At 37.5% G+C, this 24,448-nt stretch overlaps 2 protein-coding genes across 2 annotated transcripts; both read right to left on the bottom strand.

Moving 5' to 3' along the window:
• Window positions 1-2,664: 2,664 nt before the first annotated feature.
• On the bottom strand, window positions 2,665-5,909 carry KRT34 (keratin 34). The gene is made up of 7 exons (XM_074220555.1): window positions 5,562-5,909; window positions 5,353-5,435; window positions 4,641-4,797; window positions 3,781-3,942; window positions 3,561-3,686; window positions 3,186-3,406; window positions 2,665-2,749 (listed from the first exon to the last, which is right to left on the bottom strand). Exons 1-7 carry the CDS (start codon window positions 5,907-5,909, stop codon window positions 2,665-2,667), a joined length of 1,182 nt encoding a protein of 393 aa, XP_074076656.1.
• A 14,633-nt stretch (window positions 5,910-20,542) lies between these two features.
• On the bottom strand, window positions 20,543-24,203 carry LOC141511333 (keratin, type I cuticular Ha1). The gene is made up of 7 exons (XM_074220554.1): window positions 23,848-24,203; window positions 23,571-23,653; window positions 23,087-23,243; window positions 22,149-22,310; window positions 21,925-22,050; window positions 21,482-21,702; window positions 20,543-20,973 (listed from the first exon to the last, which is right to left on the bottom strand). Exons 1-7 carry the CDS (start codon window positions 24,193-24,195, stop codon window positions 20,817-20,819), a joined length of 1,254 nt encoding a protein of 417 aa, XP_074076655.1. The 5' UTR covers window positions 24,196-24,203; the 3' UTR covers window positions 20,543-20,816.
• Window positions 24,204-24,448: the final 245 nt, after the last annotated feature.

Genomic DNA, 24,448 nt, shown 5'->3' with positions numbered 1-24,448 from the left:
GGCTGGATTAAAGGGTATGCACAGTATTATAGCCCTTTAGGCATGGTTCTAAATTGCTCTCCAGAATGGTTGGATCAATTTACAACTCTAGCAACAATTCTTTAGTGTACCTATTTTTCCACAACTCCTCCAACATTTGTCATTTTCCTTTTCAGTCAAATTAGATATTTGTAAGGTGCTTAGCACAATACCTAGTACATAGCATGCACTTAATAGTTGTTTTTTCCCTCTTTACCCCAGAATTAGAAAGATTTCTTCCAAGCCTAGGCTAAGGTTCTCTGCCCTTTCTGGAAAAGTACTCTCTCAGTTTCCACTGAGCTTGAAATAAAAAGTGGCAAGAAAAAAAAAAACTTAAGAAGAAAATACAGCTGAGCAAAAAATAATAATAATAATAATAACCCCTGGCAGCAAAGTATCTCAGTCATGGTAATCCACCATAACAATCCATTCATCTAAGATGAGTCTATGGCCCACAAGCAGAGCACCTCAAGTCTAGAAACAAAAGAATCTAGACCATCAGCAGAGCTACACTAATATAGCCCAGATATCATTCCTGACTGTGGTTTTGTGTATGTGGGGGGGGCGGGGAAGAGACAGATAGACAAAGAAACAGACAGACTGAAAGAGAGAGATAAATATTGAGACAATAAAGCCTTATATTCCCAGAAAGAATAGGAACATTGTGCGGTGGCTAGGTGGTACAGTGGATAGAGCACTGGCCCTGGAGTCAGGAATACTTGAGTTCAAATCCGGCCTCAGACACAATAATAACCTAGCTGTGCGGTCTTGGGCAAGTCATTTAACCCCATTTGCCTTGTAAAAACCAAAAAAAAAAAAGTAGGAACATTGGGAATATTTCAGAGCTGTAACTTGCTTGGTCATATATCTTCCCTTACATATGTGCTTCATTATTATTGTTCTGAGTTTGTGCCCACTCTCCCCTAGAGATGATAGTGTAATGATGGGAACAACGTGGTCTGGATTTATGAGAGGAATGTTTTGGAATCATTGTTCTTCCTATGCATTTGATTTTTCTTTTGTTTCTTTGTTTTTGTGAAATAATCAGGGTTAATTAATTTGCCTAGGGTCACAGAGTTAATAAGTATCATGTGTCTGAGGTAAAATTTGAACTCAGGAGATTCTTACTCCAGGGCAATGCCTTAACCACTGCAATATCTACTTGCCCCCTTGAGCTATTTGAATAGGAAGTTAAAAGCTAAAAGGGGGTACTGAATGAACCTTAATTCCCATAGGTAGCACATTGACAAGGGAATCAGAAAGTAGTGTTGCAAGTATGAAAAGGAGATTTGAACCAGTCAATGTGATTAGTATGATAAAAAAAATCAACTAGTGAGAAGTAAAGGATTTCTTTTTAGCAGTGAGAGTCCAGTTGAGATTAATCAACCAAATTTATAATGAAACCAATTTAAATGGTTTTCTCTGGTTCCATTATATAGCATATGAGTAGGAATGAAGGTGGATGATGAAAGTAATACAAGGGTTTTAGCAAAGCAGCAGAGCAGAGTAGGCCAGAATAGGAATGGGAGCAAGAGATTCAAGAACAGAAAACAGTCTAGAATTGAACAAACTAACTAATGGATTGAGAGTGGAAAGAGAGAAAAGTGAAAGAACAAAGATGAAGATCTGGGAAAGTACAGAAAGAACTGCAGGTCACAGTAAGCATGAAATAAAGTACAGGGAATAAGAAAATGATAGGAGATTATGATCCACTAAAGGTCAGAGTTAATGAACATGGAAGTGAAAAACTTGAGGGTGATGGCAAGATCAAAGACATGGTCATCCTCACATGTAGCTGAGGTAGAGTTGAGGAAGGAGAATGTTAAAGTTCAACAGTTATCATGTCAAAACACCACAGAAATAAAAAAGGAAGGTCATAAAGAAGAGATTATTTCACTTCACTAGAAAATTTCATTAGAAGAAAATGAACAAAGAGAAATCCCAAGTCTGATTTTAGTTCCATCTCCTGTTAAGGGGCAAGAAGGTACCTAGAATCTTGGACTCAAGGTCAGCATGGAATAGACTTTTGTAGACTATTTTCTGGGGCAGTCACCCCTAAGCTCAAGGTCTGTCTCTGGGGCATTGCCCTTTAACCTTTGATCAGTGCTTGTCCATAGTACATAATGGCAAGTACTGAATTAATTTCATTCTCCTGACTAAAAAAGCTTCTTTATGAGACATACATGAAGAATTCATTGCAAGGAATAAACATGAATGAGAATGACATTTATAATGCCAAAGAAATAAAGTTTATTGGAAGGTAAGTGAAGGTGACTCCTTGCATTCCAGAAGATGCTAAAGGAGTAAGGAAGGAAGAAATACCATCTGTACAGGAAACACCCCAAAGTAATGTGTCTGAGTTATGGGAAATAGGGCATCATCTGAAATTAAGAGGCTTCAATGCTTCCCATTAAGGATTTTTCCAACCATTTGGTAGTTGATGATGTCATTCTTGGCTTGTTGGCTCTGGAATTCACAGCAGTACATGGGAGATCCTGAAAATGGTGGCTTAGTTGACAGAAATAAGAATGATGGGAAAAGAACCAAAATATTGCTATTGATTTTGAGAACTGAGCTAAGTCAGGAGTCAGGATCAAATGATCTTTCCCATCCTGAGTTTACATGGCGAAACTGAGAGACAGGAACTCAACAGGTACGGGAACAAGACCTGACACAGGACCCACAGGAGTTGCCACAGGCATTGGTGGTGGAACATGGATTGCAGGGCAGCCTGGAGAAACACAATTATTTGAGTTAAGTTGAGAATAGGAGTGTCCTCTGCCAAAATTCTTCCAAGAACATAGCCCACAAATTGCATTCAAGTTTAAGTTCAGCCACCAATGGGCTTCAAATCAAAGCAGGGAAAGCTTATATTATTACTAAATGCCTTTCCAGAAAGTCATAGGAGTTAAATGAGTAGAGAAAGAATCGTGATATATAGTTATTCCTATGTTTAGGCAATGTTTGATGGGATTTACCATTTAATTTTTTAACAGGATTTAAATTTCAATTTTTAAATTTTAAATTAAAAAATTTCTGTATATGTGCATGTGCATGTATGTGTGTGTGTGAGAGAGACAGACAGAGAGAGAGAGAGAGAGAGAGAGAGAGAGAGAGAGAGAGAGAGAGAGATTGACTTTTCCAGGAATCTCTGGCTTGACACTTACTTGGAATCCTCACAATCCAGCAGGTTACGGTATGTGGAAATCTCACACTCAAGTCGAGACTTAACATCCAGAAGAACCTGGTACTCTTGGTTCTGCCTTTCCAAGTCACCACGGATCTCAGCCAGCTGGGACTCCACATTGGTGACCATACACTGTAGCTGGGACAGTTGGGAGCTGTAACGGGCCTCAGACTCAGTCAATGTGTTTTCCAGAGAATTTCTCTGTCATGAAGAAGAGAACAAATGTCAGAGAAGGCTTTAAAGCATTTTTCCATATAGTTCCACAAAACTCCAAACGCAGAGTTTCATTGACTATATGGTTGATAAATGACTCAGTTTAACCTCAATGGGTTAAGTCAAACTAAAAATGACGCACCAGATTGTGCTGGGCCTGTAGTTCAATCTCCAGAGCATTGACAGTGCGTTTCAGTTCAATGATCTCAGCCTGGCAGGTCTGCAGCTGTTCAGAGCTGGACACCACCTGCTTGTTCTGTTCCTCTGTCTGAAAAGCCCAAGAGGAGAATCAAGAAGTGAGAACATGATCATCAGAGACCGGAAGCCTCAAGTTCTGCAGGAGACACGAGCTAGACCCTCACCTGGGTAGTGAACCATTCCTCCACATCTCTGAGGTTATTCTGTACCACAGCCTCATACTCAGCCCGAATCTCATTCAGCATTCTGTTCAGGTCCACAGTTGGGGCAGCATCTACTTCCACATTGAGTCGATCACCAAGTTGGCTACGTAGGGAATTGACCTCCTAAACAAACAAACAAAAAAACCAGAAGGCATGATTACACTTCTTTTTCTCACACATTAAAAAAAGAGTCCTTCCAAAGCAATAGTAAAAAAATAAATAAATAAAAGTAGACGTGCAAATTATTTCCATTGAGACCCTGTGTTCTCAGTGGAGGAATTAAAAGGAGAGAGCAAAATTTATTTAGCCTAGATTTACATTCCTATCCCTTAAACACCTTTCTTTTCAGACCACTCTAAGAAAATAACTTTCCAATCATTTCCATCCCAACAAAAACTTGAACTCCACCCCTAGCTCTATCAGCTCCTCCCCTTTCAACATGTGATCCTTTCCTCATCTTTCTGGGAATTACAATAGTGCTACATCCTGTAATCTATCCCCTGCGTCTCATTTGTTAAGCATCTTTTTTTGTCTTTTTCCCAGAAGAAAGCAAGCTCTTTGAGGGTAGGACTGTCTGGCTTGATTTTTATTTGTACCCTCACTGTTTAGCATTATCCCTGAAAATCCCTAAGTAAGTGCTTAGTGAAAATCTATCAATCTATCTACCTATCTATTTATTGAGTCCCACATCTTTAAGTAAATTTTCCATCATCATTCTCTAACAATAACAAATGAGTAACCAGGGAAGACATGTCATCCCCCAGATTGACTACCAATACACTATACCCAAGAATGTTTTCGCTGTGGATTTTTTTTCTCACCTCCTCATGGTTCTTCTTCAAGCAAACAAGTTCCTCTCTAAGGGATTCCACTTGAGCCTCCAGGTCAGACTTGCACAGGGTCAGATTGTCCAGGATTCTGCGCAGGCTGTTGATATCAGCTTCCACCAGCTGGCGCAGGGACAGCTCACTCTCATACCTTTAAATGTAGGCAATGGACAAAGGAAGATCACACGTATTATACAAGTTGGATGGTATTGTCTTGGCTTTTTAAAAACTTTATAGTGTTTGAAGGTCTATTTCATTTTAGTTTGACAAACATCTTTTAATCAGTTTCTATATGAAGAGGCAAACTGTCCCATATTAATTAAGCAATTGCAAGCTGTGAAAATGCTAAGGACTAGAGGACAAAAATGGGACAAGCCCTTAAGATACTTAAGGAGTTTACATTCTACTGAATTTTTCCTCAACTTTTTTCTTTCCATCCCTAAAGAGGGGTGATAAATAAGACAAAATTAGCCCAGAGATCAAAATGTTGAATTAGAAAATTGTCCCTCCTTTGGAAAACACTGATTAAAATTATTTTGCCATCTAAATAGAAGGATTATTTTCTTCTCTATATCTCCATATCCCTGTTTCATTATCTCTTCCATTTTGTAGTTCATTTCTAAGACATGTATTGTTGAGAGCTTTTGTTTCTTTAAAAAAAATGGGATATTAAATTATTTCCTTTCCTCTTTCTACTCAAACTCACTTGGTTCGGAAGTCATCAGAGGCCAGCTTGGCATTATCAATGCCCACCACCAGCCTGGTGTTCTCAGACTTAGTGCACAGGATCTGGAAATGAGAGAGTCCTCATTAAGTATCCCTTAGACTTAAGAATCTCCTACTGCCTTTTAAATAAAATACCTCATTGTCTCTAAGAACTTGTATCTTCAGCTGTTAGGTTTTCCAAAACTTTACCTTCTGCTGGAGCTCCTCAATGGTCCTGAAGTAGCTTTGGTAGTCTGGGCACACATAGGGGACATGCTGTTGGCCCCATTCCCGGATCCTAGACTCCAGCTCTGCATTCTCCCTCTCCAGCTGCCTAACCTTCTCCAGGTAGCTGGCCAGGCGTTCATTCAGGAATTGCATGGTCTCCTTCTCATTGCCATTGAAGGAGCCTTCACAGACCCAGCCACAGGTGCCCACATTGGCGGGGATGTTGCAAGCCCCAGGGAGGGTGCAGCCATGGCAGCTGGGAGGCAGGCAGGGCCTGGAAGCACAGCTGGTATGGCAGCTGATACTTGGTAGGCAACAGTTGTAAGGCATGGTAGTGAGTAGGATAGTTGGAGGGTTAGTACAATGATCAAGGTGTCTGAGGTCTGCCTGCCTCCTTGGGCCTTTTATACCCCAAGAAGAGGGTATGAGCTCATCATAAAACATTGTTTCCTTCCTTCACTTTTGGTCAATTTTTTTTCCAAAAATACTCTGGTTAGAGACCTTCAAAGAGTCCTGCCTCATCTCATAAAATTCTCTTCTCTGGCTTCTGCTGGGTAAGGACTCTTGATGGATGCTATTGGTTAGAGAAATAAGTGTCTCATTGTTGTCTTAAAAGATACAATTTCATCATAGTAACAAATGGCAGTCCTCATGACTCAGGCCTGAGGACAGCAAGGGACCCTGAACTCCTAGTCTGGGGTGGAGCTATATGTGGATCATATGTTCCCTTTTTCATTCTAGGTCTGCCATTAATTTTAGTGGAAAGTTTGGAAACTGAAGAATCTTTTGGATATTCTTCTCTTTCTAGCTCTTCTCCAGTGCTAATGTTGAGGATAATACCATGAGTGTTCAGAATAGCTCTACAAACTAGATAAATGTTTGCCAAGTACTTGAGCAAATTATCATCTCTGTGATCTTTGGGAAATTGACAGTTGAGGAATAAGAAAGCTGGTGTTTAGAAAGTAGGGAGGTAGGTAATTTGTAAAGGATATAAAGAACAGATAAACAAATGAAATACTGAGGTCTAGTTCTGGAAATTAATAGAGCCTTCACTGAAAAGACTAAAGAGAATGAACCTATCAAAGAAAATTGACTTGGAAATAGATTATAATGTCTAACAATTGAAGAGCATTGCCGATAGAGATTACCAAAAATGGTATGTGATTAAATAAGGAGTTGGTTATAGAATCATAGACTTTAGCCCGAAAAGAGACATAAAATTATCTAGCCCAATCCACTTTATTTAAGATATATAGTTATTTACAGAGATATAATAGACATCACATTAGACAGAGACAGAGAGACAGAGGCAGATGTCCATGTAAACAGCTAGATTTTGATATGGATATAGGTATAAATTGGTTTCAGAAAAATTAAGTGATTGTGCCTAAGATTTTAGAGAAGAAATGGAAGCTGGGATTTGAACCCAGGTCCTTTATCTTCAAATCTAGCTCTCTCTTCACTCCAGATTATTTTTCATATTTATGACTGTAGAACTCTTACTTCTTTCAAAGTGGATTATCCAGTATTTTAATATTTCCTTGCTATTCATTTTCCTTTTAAAAGAAGGTTGTATTGGACCTGCATATAAGATATACTCCTAAAATGAGATCTCTGAAAAAAATTAAAATTACATACACTCAAAAATTTTTACCCAATATCATATATGCCTAATCCACTTCAAAATAATATGACAAACAGGGAAAGATATGTGGAATATAGAAACAAAACTAAAAATAGTCCCTCCCCTTAAGAAGCTTGCAGTCTAGAATCTTCCTCTTTACACTATACATAGTATGGAGTCAATTTTGGTTTCTCAATGGTAATGCCAAAAGCATACTCATTCTGGCAGATCCTACTGCAATAGAAAGACTGTGTATTCAAACCTGGAAAGAGACCATCATGGAAGGATCAGCCTAATTGATCAAGTTGTCTTTAGGTCAATCACAGCAGCTCTCAAAGACTCTCTCCTACCTCCAAGGGATTTCTCTGTGTCAACAGAAAAAGCTCCCAAAGTAGTAAAATTATAAGACTTCAAAGTCTGGTCTGTCTAGTGGTACAAACAATCTAATAGCTCAAAACTGTCTGCAGTGCAATAAAGGGATAGAAATGAATAGAAAGAGCAGTTCTCTGTGATGACAGAATTGTAGGCTCTGAGCTACAGTCACTCTTTCAGACCCTTAAGAGCATGGTCCTTATTTTCCTAAAAACAGAAACATCTCTCAAAACGAGAGGCCACAAATTTTCCCCTCATCCCTGAATATTCATGCTTGTCAGTCCCTTGCCCACTGGAATGTGTGCTGCTTGAAGGTTCAGTCTGTTATTGCCCCTCTTGTATCCTCAGCAGAGTGTCTGGCCCACAGTAAGTACTTTGTGGAGTTTTCTTCATTGATTGCCCTGCCTACTGGAAGAAGAATAGATGGATGGTTAGGTGGATGGATAGATAGATAGATGATAGATAGATAGATAGATAGATAGATAGATAGATAGATAGATAGATAGATAGATGATAGAGATGGATAGATGGATGGATAATAGATAATAGAGAGAGATAAGTTAGATGATAAATAGGTGTAGAGATATATACATTTATATATAAACACATGTTTGTGTGAACTAATTTATATTCATATCTATACCACATAAATATCCATAAGGAATTTCAAATGGGCATTTGTCATTCCATATGTGTGTGTGTGTATATATATATACATATATATGTATATATATAATGAACAGATATGTAATATATATGTGTGTACTGTATATATGTGTATGTGTGTTAATATATGTATATGCATGGTGTATGTATGTGGTGTATATGTAATATGTATGTATATCTGTGTTCTTTGTGTATTGTGATGAATGACTAGATAGGTGATATGTGTTTGTGTGTTTATGTATGTGTGCATATGTATCTGTATATATGTGTATAAATATCCTGAATAGAAGGATATGTATATGCATTGTAGATATGTGTGTGCACATGTATGTGCATGCACATATATGTGCGTATATTTGTATGTATACACACACATGTGTTTCTTCCAGTTCCCTATTAAGTAAACTCATTAAGGATAGGGTGTATCTTTCTTTTTATCTTGTATTTATATTCCTAGTGTTTAGCCAAATGCCTAGCACAGAGTAAATGACTTACATATCTATGTTTCTTTCTTTCTATCTTCCTTTTCTCCCTTTCCTGTTTATTTCCATCTTTCTATCCTTCCTTCATTTTTTTCTCTTTCTTCTCTTACTTCCTTCTTTTCATCTTTCTTTCATCCAAAGATCAAATGAGCTACATTCAGAGTTCTTTACCAGATTGACTTCTATTCAGGTACTTCAGAGGGATTAGGTCCAGAATCCTGCAGAGATCTTTCTTCCCAAAATCTTTGATGCAGTTGTGCACTTTTTTAAATCATGAAACATACTGAAAATGATACAACCTTTAGTTCATCTCTCTGTATAGGTGGAGGCAAAATGATATGATCCCTGGTTAGCAGATAATATAGAAATTCCATTCTAGAAACCAAAACTCAAGTGACCTCCAAAGAAGGTCTTTTTGGATATGTGGAGACAACTTGCAGTACAGAGGCATCAAACATAAGTCAGAGGACCAGAATTGCAGTCAGAATACACCAGAATGAACAGTAATCAGATTTAAATGTAATTAGGAGGAACTATTTATTTATGAAAATGAAATAAAACACAATATTAATATTTGGTTTTTAAAACCAATATGTGGCTCAAAAAGATCTTTATGCATAGTTTAATGACACCAGCTTCTATTTGAGTTTGACACCACTGCAGTAGTGGATATAGTATTAGACTGAGAGTCAGGAAACCCTAGGGTTCAGATTCCATCTCTGACATTTATCAGCTGGGTGACCCTCAAATTTCATTTAATTTCTCTGTGCCTCACCAAACTCACTAGGATTTATCAATTTAGCTGATGGATTAAGAAAGTAAGGAAGTGCCTCATACTAATGAAACCACAGTCTCTAAACATACTGAAATGGCAGTATGCATTTGCTTTTTTTCTTAATCAGGTTGCCTCTAACAGAATCCCATATTTGAAGTAAATTGAGAAATGCCAAAAGTGACTTCCAATCTTGCAAATTTTCAAGAAAATGTAACATTTCTATATGCTAAACACAAAGTGGGAATGAAATAAATATTAAGGGAGGTTCATAGGATAAAGGAAGTAAGAGTTAGAAAGAATCTAATAAAGTATCTTTCATCTTACAAGTGGGGAAACTGAGACCAGAAAAAAAGGTTATTTGATCAAGGTTACACAGGTAGTAGAGATGGGATTCAAACCTAGGTTTTCTGACACCAAGGAAAGCTACTATAGAGACGAACTTTCTCCCTTCTTGTCCTATCATAAAATTTGGATCTAACAAGACCGTTTCTGCTATTTGTTTCAAAATTTCATTGCAAATATCTGTGACTTTGGAATTTTCTTTATGTTCTGATTGATGTAATCTCTAATAATAGCTCTTTGTAAGCTGCTTGAGGCAGGAATTTCTCCTTTTGTATTGGGTATCCCCAGGGTCTAGCACAGTGTATACTTCATAATAAACACTTAATAAGTATTGATGGAATAAGGGATAGAATGGAAAGAACATTGAATTTAAAGTCATAGGTCTTATTACTTGTATAATCTTAAGCAAAACATCTGACTTCTCAGGATCTCTGTTTCCTCATCTGTAACATGTAGAAACTCAGATGATCTCTAAGACCCCTTCCACCTCAAGATCCTATGATTTTTTTTCTGGTTGTCACAAAAAAATTAGAAAAATCTTGATTTTAATTTTTATCTTTTGTGGCTAATGAGGCAAGCAATACTAACTGAGACAATCAACCGGATTTTTCTAATAAGTTACTTTTAATTCATTTTGCAATTCAGTATTATAGAAAAGCAACATTCAAGAAATGCATTTGAAAAAAATCATAAATTGATTCATATGAGCTCTGATCCAAGCTCTGACTATAGCCAAAGGCAGGCTACTTCCTCAGTTGACTGAGCACAGTAAATTAGGGATAATAATCTCAAAGGCTTGTAGTGAGAAATAAATAATGGAAATAATTAGGAGGATCTTGGCAGAAGAGAATGTTAGTCTATAATAAATCTATGGGACTTCCCTTGAGAACTAAGGCCAGTGATGCATTACAAATTCCTCAGGTCTGAAAAGGCAGCTATAACCAAAGATTCTATTCCCAATTAAATAATTATATTTCTCTGACATTCCAAGAATCTATGTTTTTATAAGGACAAGCCAGTATCAGGATGAAAGGATGTGACCTAACCTGATCCTCCAGTTTTCCTCAATTTTTTTTCTCCTATTCTGGAATTCAATTTCATTGGTATGAAGACTTCCTCCAATGAAGAAGATAAACAACTTTAATATTACTTAAGAGTCTTTCTATTATAACTTGGAGTCTTAAAGAGTAACACTAAATATTAAGCTGTCCCTTGCTTCTAATCATAAAGGTAGTATGTCAGAGACTTGAATCCAGGTTTTTCTGATTCCCAAGACTGGCCCTCCATTCATTAACCATGCTGTCTTCCTCACAATAGGTAATTAAATTGTATTTATTGAATTGAAATAAAGAGAGGGGAAGACCTTAACATAAAAGGAGTAGTAGGAAGAGGAGGAGAAAAACAAGAAAAAGAAATAGAACAAAAAGAACAAATTGAAGTGATGACAACTATGGTTAGGTAGATAATTCTTAACCAAAATAGAATAGAAGAGATCACAAAACATAAAAATAGGTATTTTCAATAACATTAAATCAAAAAGTTTCAGAACGAACAAAATCAAAGCAACTAGGATAAGAAGGAAAACTGCTTATTCGGGGTGGGGGGGGAACTTCTATCTAATGACTCCGATATCAAAGCTACATAAGTAATCAACATAGATATATAACAACAAAAAGTCATATTTGACATATGCTGCCAAATATTAAATCTAGGGGCAGCTAAGTGGTGCAGTGGATAGAGCACCAGCCCCAGAGTTCAAATTCAGCCTCAGACACTTAAATAATTACTTAACTGTGTGAACTTAACCCCACTACCTTTCAAAAACCAACACACACACACACATATTAGATTTATGTGATCAAAAGAGATAAATGACAAATGAAGAAATGCAAACTCTAAACTATGATATGAACAGTTGGTCTAGATCACTAAAAGTGAAAGAAATACAAATCTAAAAAATTTTTAGATCTCAACACTTATTAAATTGACAAAAATAATAAAATATGACAAGTGTAATAGAAAGACATACTAATGTATGTTTGGTTGAACTGTGAATTTTCCATTCTGGAAAGTAATCTGGGATTATGTGAAAGAAGTGACTTAAAATACCCATACTTTTTCACCCCAAGATCCTGTCCCTAAGCATATATTCTAAGAAAGCCAAGTGTAAAAATAAATGTTACATATACATCAAAATACGTATAGCAGTAATTTGGAGATATACCAAAGGTCTATTGTTTAGAAAATTGTCTAAACAAATTGTGGCACATGAATATCTTGGTATATTATAGTACCATAAGAAACAAGTAGTATGAAGAATGGGAAGACTTCTATGAACTGATACAGAATAAAGTAACCAGACAAAACAATACATACAATGAATACCACAGTGTTAGACCTGAATATTGTGGAATGAAGTTTAGTCCTAAGAAAGAAATATAGAGATTCACTACCCTATTTTCTTTGCTGAGGTAGAGAACTATGATTGTAGAATACTGTGTACCCTGCCAGACTTGGTTAAAGTATTGATTAGTTTTGCTGAATTGCTATTTTTCTTTATTTTTTATTCTTTAATTTAAGGAATAATACTCTGAAAGGATGAGAAAGAGCACCATGGATAGAGCACTGTATATTGAATTAGAAAAACCTGAGACATATTAGTTGTGTGATCCTGAGGAAGTCATTTAACTAAACCTCTGTGTATTTCAGATTCTTTATAACATATGCATAATAAAAAACACCTACCTCCCAGAATTTTTGTGAAGTTCAAATAAGATCATATTTGTAAACTGTTTCAGAAACCTTAAAGTATTTAATAAATTCCAATAATTAATAACTATTACATTGAAATTTTAAGCTGATGTAAAAACAAATGTCAATAGAACATTAAAAAAGAGGGAACAAAAGTGAATATGTCACATCATTAAAAATTAAAAGAGAAGAAACTCAGATGCTTTTCACAATTATGAATTGGGGAGAAATTCTTACCTATACAAAGAATATAGACATCACTAGCAATAAAATAGATCATTTTGATTGCATAATATTTAGTGAAAAATTACATCAAATATCTCTGATATCCAGGATATACAAAGAACCATTTCTCACCTGGCTATATAATCAATGGTTATGAACAATTATCCAAAGAAAAATTGCAATCTTTAATAGTGAGCTATGTAAGCTTTCTCCAAAAATCTAATAATAAGAAAAAATGAAAATGAAAATAACTTGTTTTACGTAATATTCAAAAAACTGTTAAGATAATAAACAAAACATTCAATATTGAAAAGGCATGCAGCATGACAAGAAAACTAATGCACTAGTGTTGAGCTGTGAATTCATCTAACTATTCTGAAAAACAATTGGGATTTATGCTAAAATAGGAGCTTAAATATTAATTCCCTTTAACACAGATTCCATTCCTAGGTATATTGCCTAGGGAGGTCAAAGATAGAAACAATGTCCTCATATTCATCAAAATATTAATATTCAACACAATGAATATTTATTTGACAATTATGTTGTGTCAAACACTATGCTAATCATTTAGGGGGGATACAAAAAGTGGTAAACACAGTCCGAGCTCTCAAAGAGCATATAATTCACTGAGGAAGACAACAAGCAAACACATATATAACAAGCAAGCAATAAGATGAAAAAGGAATAAGAATTAAAAGAGGAAAAGAACTGGAATTAAGAAGGGTTAGAGAAAGTTTCCTGCAGTAGGTAAGATTTTCATTGGAACCTAAAGAAAACTAAGAAGGATCAAAGGAGGAGAACATTCCAGGCACGGAATGTAGCCAGAGAAAAAGCCCAAAGCCAAGATATGGAGTGTCTTATTCATGGAACAGCCAGGAGAACAGTGTCACTAGATCAAATAGTATATATTGGGGAGTTAGATATAATAAGACTAGAAAGGTAGGAGGAGCTAGGTTATGAAAGATTTTGAATGCCAAACAGCATTTTGCATTTGATCTTGGAGGTAATAGGAAGCCACTGGAGTTTATTGAGTAGGGAGAATGACATGATATGATCTATTTTATCAGCTGAATGTGGAAAACATTCCACATTGGAATAGATACTTGAGACAAGTAGACTCACAAGCAAGCTATTACAATAATCAAAGTGTGAAGGGTATGAGGGCCTGCACTAGAAAAGGTGACAATATAAAAAGAGAGAAGGGAACATAGATGAGAGATATTGCAAAGGTGAAATTGATAGTCCTTGGAAACAGTTTGGGTATGGAGGGGGTGGGGTGATATAGTGAGAAGTCCAGGATGATTTCTAGGATGTGAACCTGAGGGATGGAGGATGCTTTTGCCTTCTATAGTGAAAGGGAATGTAAGAGTGGGAGAGAGTTTGAGAGGAAAGAAAATGAGTTTTGTTTTGGATATATTGAATTTAAAATGTCTACTGTGCATCCATTTCAAAATGTCTGAAAGGTAACTGGAGATATGAGATTAAAGGACACCATAGAGATTGGGCAGAAAAGGTTGATTTGAGAATCATCAACATAAATATGAGCAGGGGCATATGAGATCACTAAGTGAAGTGGCACAGAGGGAGAAGAGAAAGAACCTAATACAAATCCGACAGCTAGAAGATGTGATCTGGAAGAGAATATAGCAGGGGGTGGTTAGATAGGTAGAAGGAAAACCAGGAATGAATGGTGCCCAGAAAACTTAGAGAAAAGAGAATAACAAGAAGGAAAGAACAATCAACAGTGTCAAAGACTGCATAGGGGTCAAGGAGAATGAGGACTGAGGAAAAAATCATAAGACTTGGCAATTAGGAAGTCAGCAGTAGCTTTGAAGAGAGTAGTTTCAGTGGTATCTTTAGGTCAGAAGCCAAATTGTAAAGAGTTAAGAACAGAGGGAGAGGAGAGAAAGTGGAAGCATGTAAGTCTTTTCTAGTAGTTTAGCTACAAAGGGCAGGAGAGAAATAAGATGATATTTCACAAGGAACAGAAGCATCGAATGAGGATTCTTTTAGAATGTGAAGGCCATGGACATATTTTAGGCAGTAGGAAAGGAATTAGTAGAAAAGGAAAGATTGAAAACAAGAGAAAGAATGGGAATGACAAAGAGGATGATCTTTTGGAGAAGATGGAATGGGAAGGCATCACTTGAACAGGTAGAAAGATTAGTCTTAGTAAAGAGTAAGGAAATTTCATCATGTGGGAAAGGGGTGGAGGAGAGAGTAGAAAACTGTATCTGAATGTTAGGAAGTGAGAAAGAGTATAGAAAACCAAGTTCACAGAAATTGATTCCAATTTTTTTGGTAAAATATGAGGCAAGTTTCTATGCTGAGAGAGGTGAAGAGGAGATTTCATAAAGGAATGAAAATGTCTGTAAGAGTCACTGTGGAGAGTGGGATACTGAATTGGTTAGAAAGGTATAATATATATATATATATATATATATATATATATATATATATATATATATATATATATATAATAGCATTTCCTAGGACCCAGTTGGGACTATATAATAAATTTGTAGTGGATTCAGTCAGAATAGTTGTGTGATTCTCTTCTTTCAGCAGCTTTAGTGTAAGCACTACTATTTTTGTGATAGCAAAAAACTGGAATAATAGAGATGACCACTGACTAGAGAATGGCTAAACAAATTACAGTAAATGAATGAAATGAAACATTATTGCACCACAGGAAAGGACAAAAATAAAGAATTCAGAAAACACGAGAAGACTTAAATGAACTGGTACAAAATGAAGTAAGCAGAACCAGGAAGACAACATAAACAATAACTACAACTATGTAAATGAAAAAAAATAATTTAAAAAAATTGAATTCTGTAAAACCATAATAACCAAGCTTGGCCTCAGAGAAGAGTACAGAAAATGTACTTTCTTCCCTTATTTTCAGAAGTAGAAAAGTTTGTGTCATATATAATTAATGCATTTATTGGTTTTAATGGTGGTTTTCCTTTTTTCTTTTTTTTTTGAATCTTTGTTACAAAGGAAGGATACTGTATTAAGAGAAAGGATATATCCAACAATGAACTTGTCATAAAAATAAAGATACTATTTTAAATGATAAGGCACATAATGAATATGTTATGTAGGAGTCACCTCATACTCATGACAACTCAAAATTTCTCTATTTCAAATATTTTTTAAGAATTTCCTATTGGGGGTAGAGCCAAGATAGCTACATAAAGGAAGGAATTTCCAGAAGGTCTCTTCCAAAATACTCCAAAAACCTTAATATTATGACTCAAACCAAATTTTAGAGAGGTAAAAGCCACAGAAATACCCAGTTAATCAATTCTCCAGCCCAAGGTAACTTGGAAGATCCATGGGAAGATTCTTTTCCACTGGGTTGGAAGGGACAGCAGCACAATTAAGAGCTCCAGCCTTCCAGGAGGTGCCTGGGCTTGGGACAGCAGAAACAGTTTCCAGATCTCCCAACTCAAGGATCACTGAGCATAACTTGAAAGATCAACAGGAAACCTCTTCCAGAGTCATCTCAGTCTCTTAATACAGCCATAGTCCTCAGCACAGCCCTGGTATGGGAATGGAAGCAGGCCTGTGGAGCCACCCAGCAACTACTTCCAGAGCATTCAGTCCATGAAGGTAAGGGGGTGGGGGGAAGAATGTCAAGGTCTCTCTGCTATCCCTGGGGCAAGGCTCTAGTGCTCTGTCCAGACCCTGGTCATAGTCTGGGGTCCCCTATTGCCATAGAAGAGACCCTCTTCACAGTTCCAGAACAGAGGGGAGTACTTGTGGTCATCCACAGACCAGAGCACAGACCAGGAGAGCAGTCAAAGCCTCTCATAAGGCATTGAAAGAACTGAGGTACTTGCAGGGTTGTCCCAATACAACTCAAAAGTTTGGAAAGCACCTCAAAACTGGGGCATAGGCTGAGAAAATGAGTAAACAGAAAAAAAGAACCTGACCATAGTCCCATGGAGGATCAAACAAACACTCAGAACATGATGAAGTCCAACCTTCAGTACCCAAAGCCTCCAAGAAAAATAGAAATTCGTCTTACTATGAATGAGCTCAAAAAAAATTTTTGAAAATCATGTAAAGGAGGTAGAGGAAAAATTGAGACAAGAAATGAGAGTGATGCAGAAAAATCATGAAATCCAATCAGCAGCTTATCAAGGAGATACAAAAAAAATAACAAAGAAAATAACATGTTAAAAATCAGTTTAGGTCAAAAGAAAAAAGAAAAAGAAAAAGAAAAAGGAAAAGAAAAAGAAAAAGAAAGCCAAAATATTAATGAGAAGAAGAATGCAGAATTGGCCAGATGGAAAAGGATAAGAAAGTTCTCTGAAGAAAACAACTCCTTCAAATGTAGAATACACTAAAGGAAGCTGATGACTTTGCAAGAAATCAAGAAACAATAAAACAAAACCAAAAGAATGAAAAACTAGAAGAAAATGTGAAACAGGGGCGGCTAGGTGGCACAGTGGATAAAGCACTGGCCCTGGAGTCAGGAGTACCTGGGTTCAAATCCAGTCTCAGACACTTAATAATTACCTAGCTGTATGGCCTTGGGCAAGCCACTTAACCCCGTTTGCCTTGCAAAAACCTAAAAACAAAAAAGCATTAAAAAAATGTGAAACTTCTCATTGGAAAAACAACGTTGATCTAGAAAAATAGATCTAGAAGAGAAAAGTTAAAAACGATTTGGCTACCTAAAAGTCATGACCAGGAAAAAGACTTTGACTTCATTTATCAAGAAATAATCCAAGGGGCAGCTAGGTGGTACAGTGGATAAAGCACCAGCCCTGGAGTCAGGAGTACCTGGGTTCAAATCCAGTCTCAGACACTTACTAGCTATGTGGCCTTGGGCAAGCCACTTAACCCCATTTGCCTTGCAAAAGAAAAGAAAGAAAGAATCCAGCAAAACTGCCCTGATATCCTAGAAGCAGAGGATAAAATAGAAATTGAGGGAATCCATAGATCACCTCCTGAAAGAGATCCCAAAAAAATAACTCCCAGGGATATTATATCCAAATTCCAGAACTCCCAAGTCAAAGAGAAAATATTACAAGCAGCCAGAAAGAAACAATTCAAATATGGCACTACAGTCAGGATTATACAGGACTCAGTAGCATCCACATCAAGGGCTCGTAGGGCTTGGAATATGAAATTCCATAAAGCAAAAGAGTATGGACTTCAACCAAGAATCAACTACCCAACAAAACTGAGCATCCTCTTTCGGGGGGGGGGGGGGGGAAGATGAACATTCAGTGAAATAGGGGAATTTCAGACTTTCCTCTTGAAATGACCAGAGCTGAACAGAAAGTTTGATGTTCAAATGCAGGACTCAGGTAAAGCATAGAGAGGGTGGATGTGAAGGGAAAATTATGAGGACTTTAATGATGGTGAACTGCTTGTATTCCTGCATGGGAAGATGATATTGATAACTCAAATGAACTATCTCAATAGAGTAGTTAGAAGAAGCATATATAGACAAGGCACAGGAAAGAGCTAAATATGAAGGTATAATATATTATAAAGATGGAGTCAATGGGTGAAAAAAGGAATGTACTTGGAGAAATGAAAATGAGAGATAGAATGGGCTAAGATGTTTTACATAAAAAGAGTCTAGAAAAAAGCTTTTGCAATGGACTGGAAGTGGGGAAAGTGAGGGGAAAAGAGTGAGCCTTCATTCTTATCAGAATTGGCTCAGAGAAGAAACAACATACACACTTAATAAGATATAGAAATCTAACTTACCCCAGAGGAAAAAGGAGAGAAAGGGGATGGGAGAAAGGGGTCAGGGGGAGGGGAGGGGAAAGTATAGTTCATAGAAGAGAGGGAAGATTGTGGGAAAGGGTAGTCAGATACAACACATTTTTTTTTTATTTTTTACAAGATGGTGAGGTTTAGTGTTCTGCCTGAGTCAAGACAGCTGGGTGGTTGTTGAATGTCTGAGGCAGAATTTGAGCTTGGATCTTCTTGGCTCCAGGGCTGGTACTCTGTCTTTTGTGCCACTCAGCTGCCCCACAACACACTTTTAAAGAGAGTTGAAGTGAAAAGAGAGAGAAAATAGAATAAATGAGAGTGGGGAGGAATAGATGGAGGGAAATATAATTAGCAATAGAAACTGTGGGGAAAAATATTGAAGCAACTTCTCTCATGGATAAAGAATTAGATTCATCCCAGAGACAGAGCTGATGATTATCTGAACACAGACTGAAGTACAGTTTTCTTTTCTTTTTCTTATTCTCTCACTTTATTTTTTCCTGAGGTTTTTCTATTTTCCTGGGAGGAGGGGAGATTATGTTTACCTTACAACAAGACTATTTTAGTAATATGTAAATAAATAAAAGTTTAAAAAATTGCTATTGCCCAAACTCAACATTCCATCTCATTTTTCCGTGCCTTTGCAGAATCTATTTTCATAGGCCCAGAATTTACTCATTCCTTTTCACCACCTTTTAGAATCCTTATCAACTCAAATGTTTTCTCTGATTGGAGACCTTTTATGACTTGATTCCCCTAGTTTGTAGTGTTCTTTCCTTCCAAAATTCCCTCTACATATTTAGGAGAATATAAATTCCTCGCTTGGGATAATTTTTATTTTGTTTTGCCATTGTATCAACAATATATATGACCTGATTCCTTGCTCAGCAGAAGAGCTTAATATTTGTTGAATGAATTGAAAACTCCTTAAGTGAAAAAAAATATCTATTGTAATTTCCCAACAATCAAGATCCTTACTATAGATTTTTCCATTAGAATTAGTAAAATATTTTATTTCTAGGGAAAATCAACTAACATCAGTAACTATAGCTGATGCTCTTTGACCCAGGGTTTAATCTTAGCCGTTCCCAAAGGTCTAGGTTGTCCTTTGTTTAGCTGAGAATTGAAACAGTTGTTTCATAATATTATAATAGCTTTATGTCCATTGTGTAGCCTACAGCAGTTCTTTGAAATTATAAAGAAAACTATAATTAGAATCAAGCATTCCTTGGTCTATGGGGAGTTCCAGATCAAAACTAAAGAACTAAATAGTTATAATATGATAGGAAAAAACCTGAACCTGTCCATCCCCATCTTAACCAAAATGGAGCTGGCATAAGGCAAACAAGTTAAAAACCTCCCTGAGTTTTTCATGACTATAGCCAACCAAGACAAATACTGCCTAAATCTAGCTGGAAAAAACCTGATCAAAAATATTCACATTCATAGCCAATGACCTTAAGAAGAAATTTTTACAAAAACTAGTTTATATTTCTTAACATCTTTTATTATTCCAAATAACTATAGCAGATCTATGGTAATCAAAGTGGTATAGGCTTCAGTGAATCAACAAAGAGGACTTAGGACACCAAAAAAAAAGGTTAAGGACTAGAGGATCTCCACAGCTTTTGCCAAATCTCACGTTCTTTGATTCTAAGGTCTAAAGCTTTAGCTTTTTAGATTCTATTCCATAAAAGTAGTTAAACAGGATAAGTGTTTATCTACAACTTCTTTCTTGGATAAATCAATCAAAAGGAGGCCACAGAGAAGAGGAATTCTCTTCAGGAATCAGAGCCCACTGGCTGTATGCTTAATTTTACAATGTACTGACTAACAAAATAATTCAACCGTAGCAAGACTTTGGCATCTGAGGGTGGACCCATGTAATGACTCGGTTTTCAAGTGGCTTTTTATGGAGTACTCAAATGATGAGTAGATTGCAGTAAATGAATAGCAATGAGAAACATGTTTGCTTTGCCAAAAGAAAGTCAGTTTATTAGGAAGTTACAGAGGTGTGTCTCTTGTGTTTAGGGAAGATTCTAAGGCAGCAGGGAGAGAAGCAAACTCAATTTTTAAAAAGGGGGCAGAAGATGATTCTTGACTTTCCAGATCTCTGGAAAGTGGTCCACTTTAAGGGTGCATTTCAATGTATTTCTTCCCTATCTCCCAGCATCCCACTCATGTGAACAGTGCCCTGGGATGGTTAGAAGCACTTGACTCTTTCCTCCTTTCACCTCCTTGCTGTGATACCATTAGCGCACAAAGGAGTTGCAGGGGCCACAGCGTGACCGAGGGACACAGGGTGTGCAGGGGGGACAGGGGGTGCATGGAATGCAAGGATTGCTGACTGGGCAAGGACCGATGGGTTTGCTGCAGGCATTGGTTGTAGCACAGGGGTTGCAGGGAAGCCTGGGAAGATAAAACAGCAGAGGTAAGTTGGGGGGTGGGGGGGAATCAGTCCAGAAACCAGAAAGTATAAACTAGTCTGATGAAATGGTACAAGCACCCAGCACAACATGTCTTATGGAAAATAAAGATGGAAGCTTGGCCAGGAGCCTTTCCACTGCAGTTACTTCTTAGTACAATCAGTTTATGGGCATGTTGAAGAAAATTTAACCTTCATCTACCCAGAAAAGTCCCTCCTTTGGCACATAGAGCACACTTTACCAATTCCTCCTCATGTCAAATTTGGCTCTTTGGCTTCATTAGGAAAGGGCAAAGTCATATAGCATTGGACTTGGAGAACACAAGCCAGATGACTTCAGGACATCCTTGTCACATCATTTTATATTCTCCAGTGAAAACAGAACTGCTCCTACTGAGTTATGTTGCAGTGATTTTTGTCTAGAAAGCATACTCTTAAATCAGAAGTTAAATATGGTTTCATATGTTCATGTGATACATGACCAGTACTTACTTGCAGTCCTCACTTTCCAAGAGACCCCGGTATGTGGAGATCTCACATTCTAACCGGGCTCGGACATCCAGGAGCACTTGGTACTCTTGGTTCTGCCTCTCCAAGTCACCTCGGATTTCAGCCAACTGGTCTTCAACATTGGTGATCATACATTGTACCTGGGACAGCTGGGAGCTGTAACGGGCCTCAGTCTCTGTCAGGGTATTTTCAAGTGAATCTCTCTGCCATGAAAAAGAGAAAGAAATGTCAAAGGGAGGTATTTTTAGGGTTTTCTAAATCCTAAGAAAGCCTCAACCATCATTACTTCTTAGCCTTTATAAATATTAAAGAATATGTGATAAATATAAAAGGATTCAGGTTTTCTCCCCTTCTCTACTACACTTTAAATTCCTCCAGTTAGGGCTAAAACAATCAACTAAGACAGGGCCCAAAAAAGAACCCACCAAGTTGTGCTGGGCCTGTAGTTCAATCTCCAGGGCATTGACAGTGCGTCTCAATTCGATGATCTCAGCCTGGCAGTTCTGCAGCTGTTCAGAGCTGGACACCACCTGCTTGTTCAGTTCCTCTGTCTGAAATATCCCAAGGGGGAGAATCAAGAGGTGAGAACATGATCACTGGGTACCCAGGGAATTTCTGGTTGTACAACAGTCATGAGCAAAATCCTCACTTGAGTGGTGAACCATTCCTCCACATCTCTGCGGTTATTCTCCACCAAGGTCTCATACTGACATCTGGTCTCATTCAGCACCCTATTCAGGTCTACAGTTGGGGCTGCATCCACTTCCACATTAAGACGATCTCCAAGCTGGCAGCGCAGAGTATTGACTTCCTATGGACACAGAAATTTTTAAGGCAAAGAAGCTCAGAAAAGATTTGTTTCTAAAAAAAAAAATACCTTGGCTCTTGGAAACTGATAACAGAACCAAGACAAAAACAGAGCAACTAAAAGGTCATGTTTCATCTTTCCATGTTGAAACCCTTATTGTCATTCCATGGTCTTTAAGCTTGAAATGATAATGAGTTCTTACAACTGCTAGGATTATTATATTTCTTGAATGCTACTAAGTTGAATTTATCTCAACTTTCTATCTTGTATATCTATAGAAAAAAGTTTGCTTTCTCTCCTAATAGAATATAAATTCTTGGAGAAAAGGGGCAGTTTCTCTTTTTTATTTTGTAATCCAAGTATCTTTCACAGTGACTGGCATATAAGAAATTCTAAATACATTGCTGATGATCAACTAAACTCCATTTGTAGATTGGATCAAAGATCCTACCAGTCTGTTCTTTACATGTCCCAGAATAAGATTGAAAAGAGGTTATTCTACCTCTCCTCTCAGGAACTGAATAGTTAAGCCTTTAAGGGAACTTCTATAGGAGTCACTAGCACCATATTTGGACAATGGAAGTGAGTTTGCCAATATCACCAAAATGCTTCACTCCCCCCCAAAAAATTTAATCTCATGACTATTTGTATCCAAATATGGAAGCTCCTTGGGGCTCTAAGTTTATTCCATTCCTCTCATTTAAAAGTAAGCCCTCTTCCCTCTTTATCTCTAATCCCACTCTTTTCAGCCTTCTTTAGCTCTACAAAATAATACCAACCTCCTCATGATTCCTCTTGAGACAGATCAGCTCTTCCTTCAGGGATTCCACCTGGGCCTCCAGGTCAGACTTGCACAGGGTCAATTCATCTAGGATCTTGCGAAGGCTATTGATATCAGATTCTACCAGCTGGCGCAAGGACAACTCAGTCTCATACCTATGATCAAAGGATATAGTTGTAACTATATTTATACAAGTTACATATTTCCCACTTTGTGTTAATTACGCAGAACAGCTAGAAAAAAATCAAGATTCCTCATTAGTCAATATGTCAAAAATGTAATTCTGAACTAAAATTATGTTTTAATGGATTTAGTTCCTTCTATCTAGTCTAGAAGGTGAGATCCCAACCTTTGGGGTCATTGTTCAGTCTCTTCATACTAGACAGGAGCATCCTTGGTTTGCACTCTGATATCTAAGGTATCTATATTTACTGAGTAAAGATGAAAGAGGGAAGACAAGGGCTCCCTTCTGATCAACTCACTTGGTTCTGAAGTCATCGGCAGCTAGCTTGGCATTGTCAATCTGAACCACTAGTCTGGCATTCTCTGCCTTGGTGCATAGGATCTTTGGAATGAAAAGATAAACAGAGAGTGATATTTTAAAATATATCTAAATGCAATCTTAATTTTTAAAAAAATCTTCCATTGAAAATGGCCAATAAATAGGCATTGCCCCAACTTCCAAGTTATGAAATCAATAAACGGCTTCTCAGATGCAGACAAAAAGATTTACAAAATAACCTCAACTACTATATTTACCTTCTGTTGGAGTTCCTCAATGGTCCTGAAGTAGGACTGGTAGTCGGGGCACACGTAGGGGACCTGCTCTTGGCACCATTCCCGGATCCTAGACTCCAGCTCCGCATTCTCCCTCTCCAGCTGCCTAACCTTCTCCAGGTAGCTGGCCAGGCGTTCATTCAGGAACTGCATGGTCTCCTTCTCATTACCATTGAAGGAGCCTTCACAGAACCAGCCACAGGTGCCCACATTGGCGGGGATGTTGCAAGCCCCAGGGAGGGTGCAGCCATGGCAGCTGGGAGGCAAGCAGGGCCTGGAAGCACAGCTGGTACGGCAGCTGATGCTGGGCAGGCAGCAGTTGTAAGGCATGGTGAAGAGTAAGGTGTTTGGCTGTTTGGTTGGGTGCAGAAGAATGATCTCCAGAACCAAGGAAGTTATGGAACCTCTGTTACCAAGGAACCTTTATAGTTCCCCAGCAGTGGGTGTGGACAGAGTATCCAATGTCTTTCTTCTTTTTACTTCTTCACTTATTTTCAAAAGCCCTTCCCTTCGATCTGTTCTTTACCTTCCTCAGAAGAGTCCCTCACCTCATAAAAAACTTTACTTGAGCTTCTTGCTAAGT

Source organism: Macrotis lagotis, chromosome 2 (assembly GCF_037893015.1).
Source record: "Macrotis lagotis isolate mMagLag1 chromosome 2, bilby.v1.9.chrom.fasta, whole genome shotgun sequence".
Classification (NCBI taxonomy): Eukaryota; Metazoa; Chordata; class Mammalia; order Peramelemorphia; family Peramelidae; genus Macrotis; species Macrotis lagotis.
This window is presented reverse-complemented; position numbering and strand designations above follow the sequence as displayed.

Bases quoted from the DNA above. Each gene is read 5' to 3' on its own strand.
- KRT34 (XM_074220555.1), bottom strand. From the start codon at position 5,909: ATGCCTTACAACTGTTGCCTACCAAGTATCAGCTGCCATACCAGCTGT. The intron at 3,687-3,780 runs GTGAGGGTCTAG...TGGGCTTTTCAG, and splicing joins AGGAATGGTTCACTACCCAG to ACAGAGGAACAGAACAAGCA. The intron at 3,407-3,560 runs GTGCGTCATTTT...TCTTCATGACAG, and splicing joins TACAGGCCCAGCACAATCTG to AGAAATTCTCTGGAAAACAC.
- LOC141511333 (XM_074220554.1), bottom strand. From the start codon at position 24,195: ATGCCTTACAACTGCTGCCTGCCCAGCATCAGCTGCCGTACCAGCTGT. The intron at 23,654-23,847 runs GTAAATATAGTA...TTCATTCCAAAG, and splicing joins TTGAGGAACTCCAACAGAAG to ATCCTATGCACCAAGGCAGA. The intron at 20,974-21,481 runs GTAAGTACTGGT...TTATCTTCCCAG, and splicing joins TTGGAAAGTGAGGACTGCAA to GCTTCCCTGCAACCCCTGTG.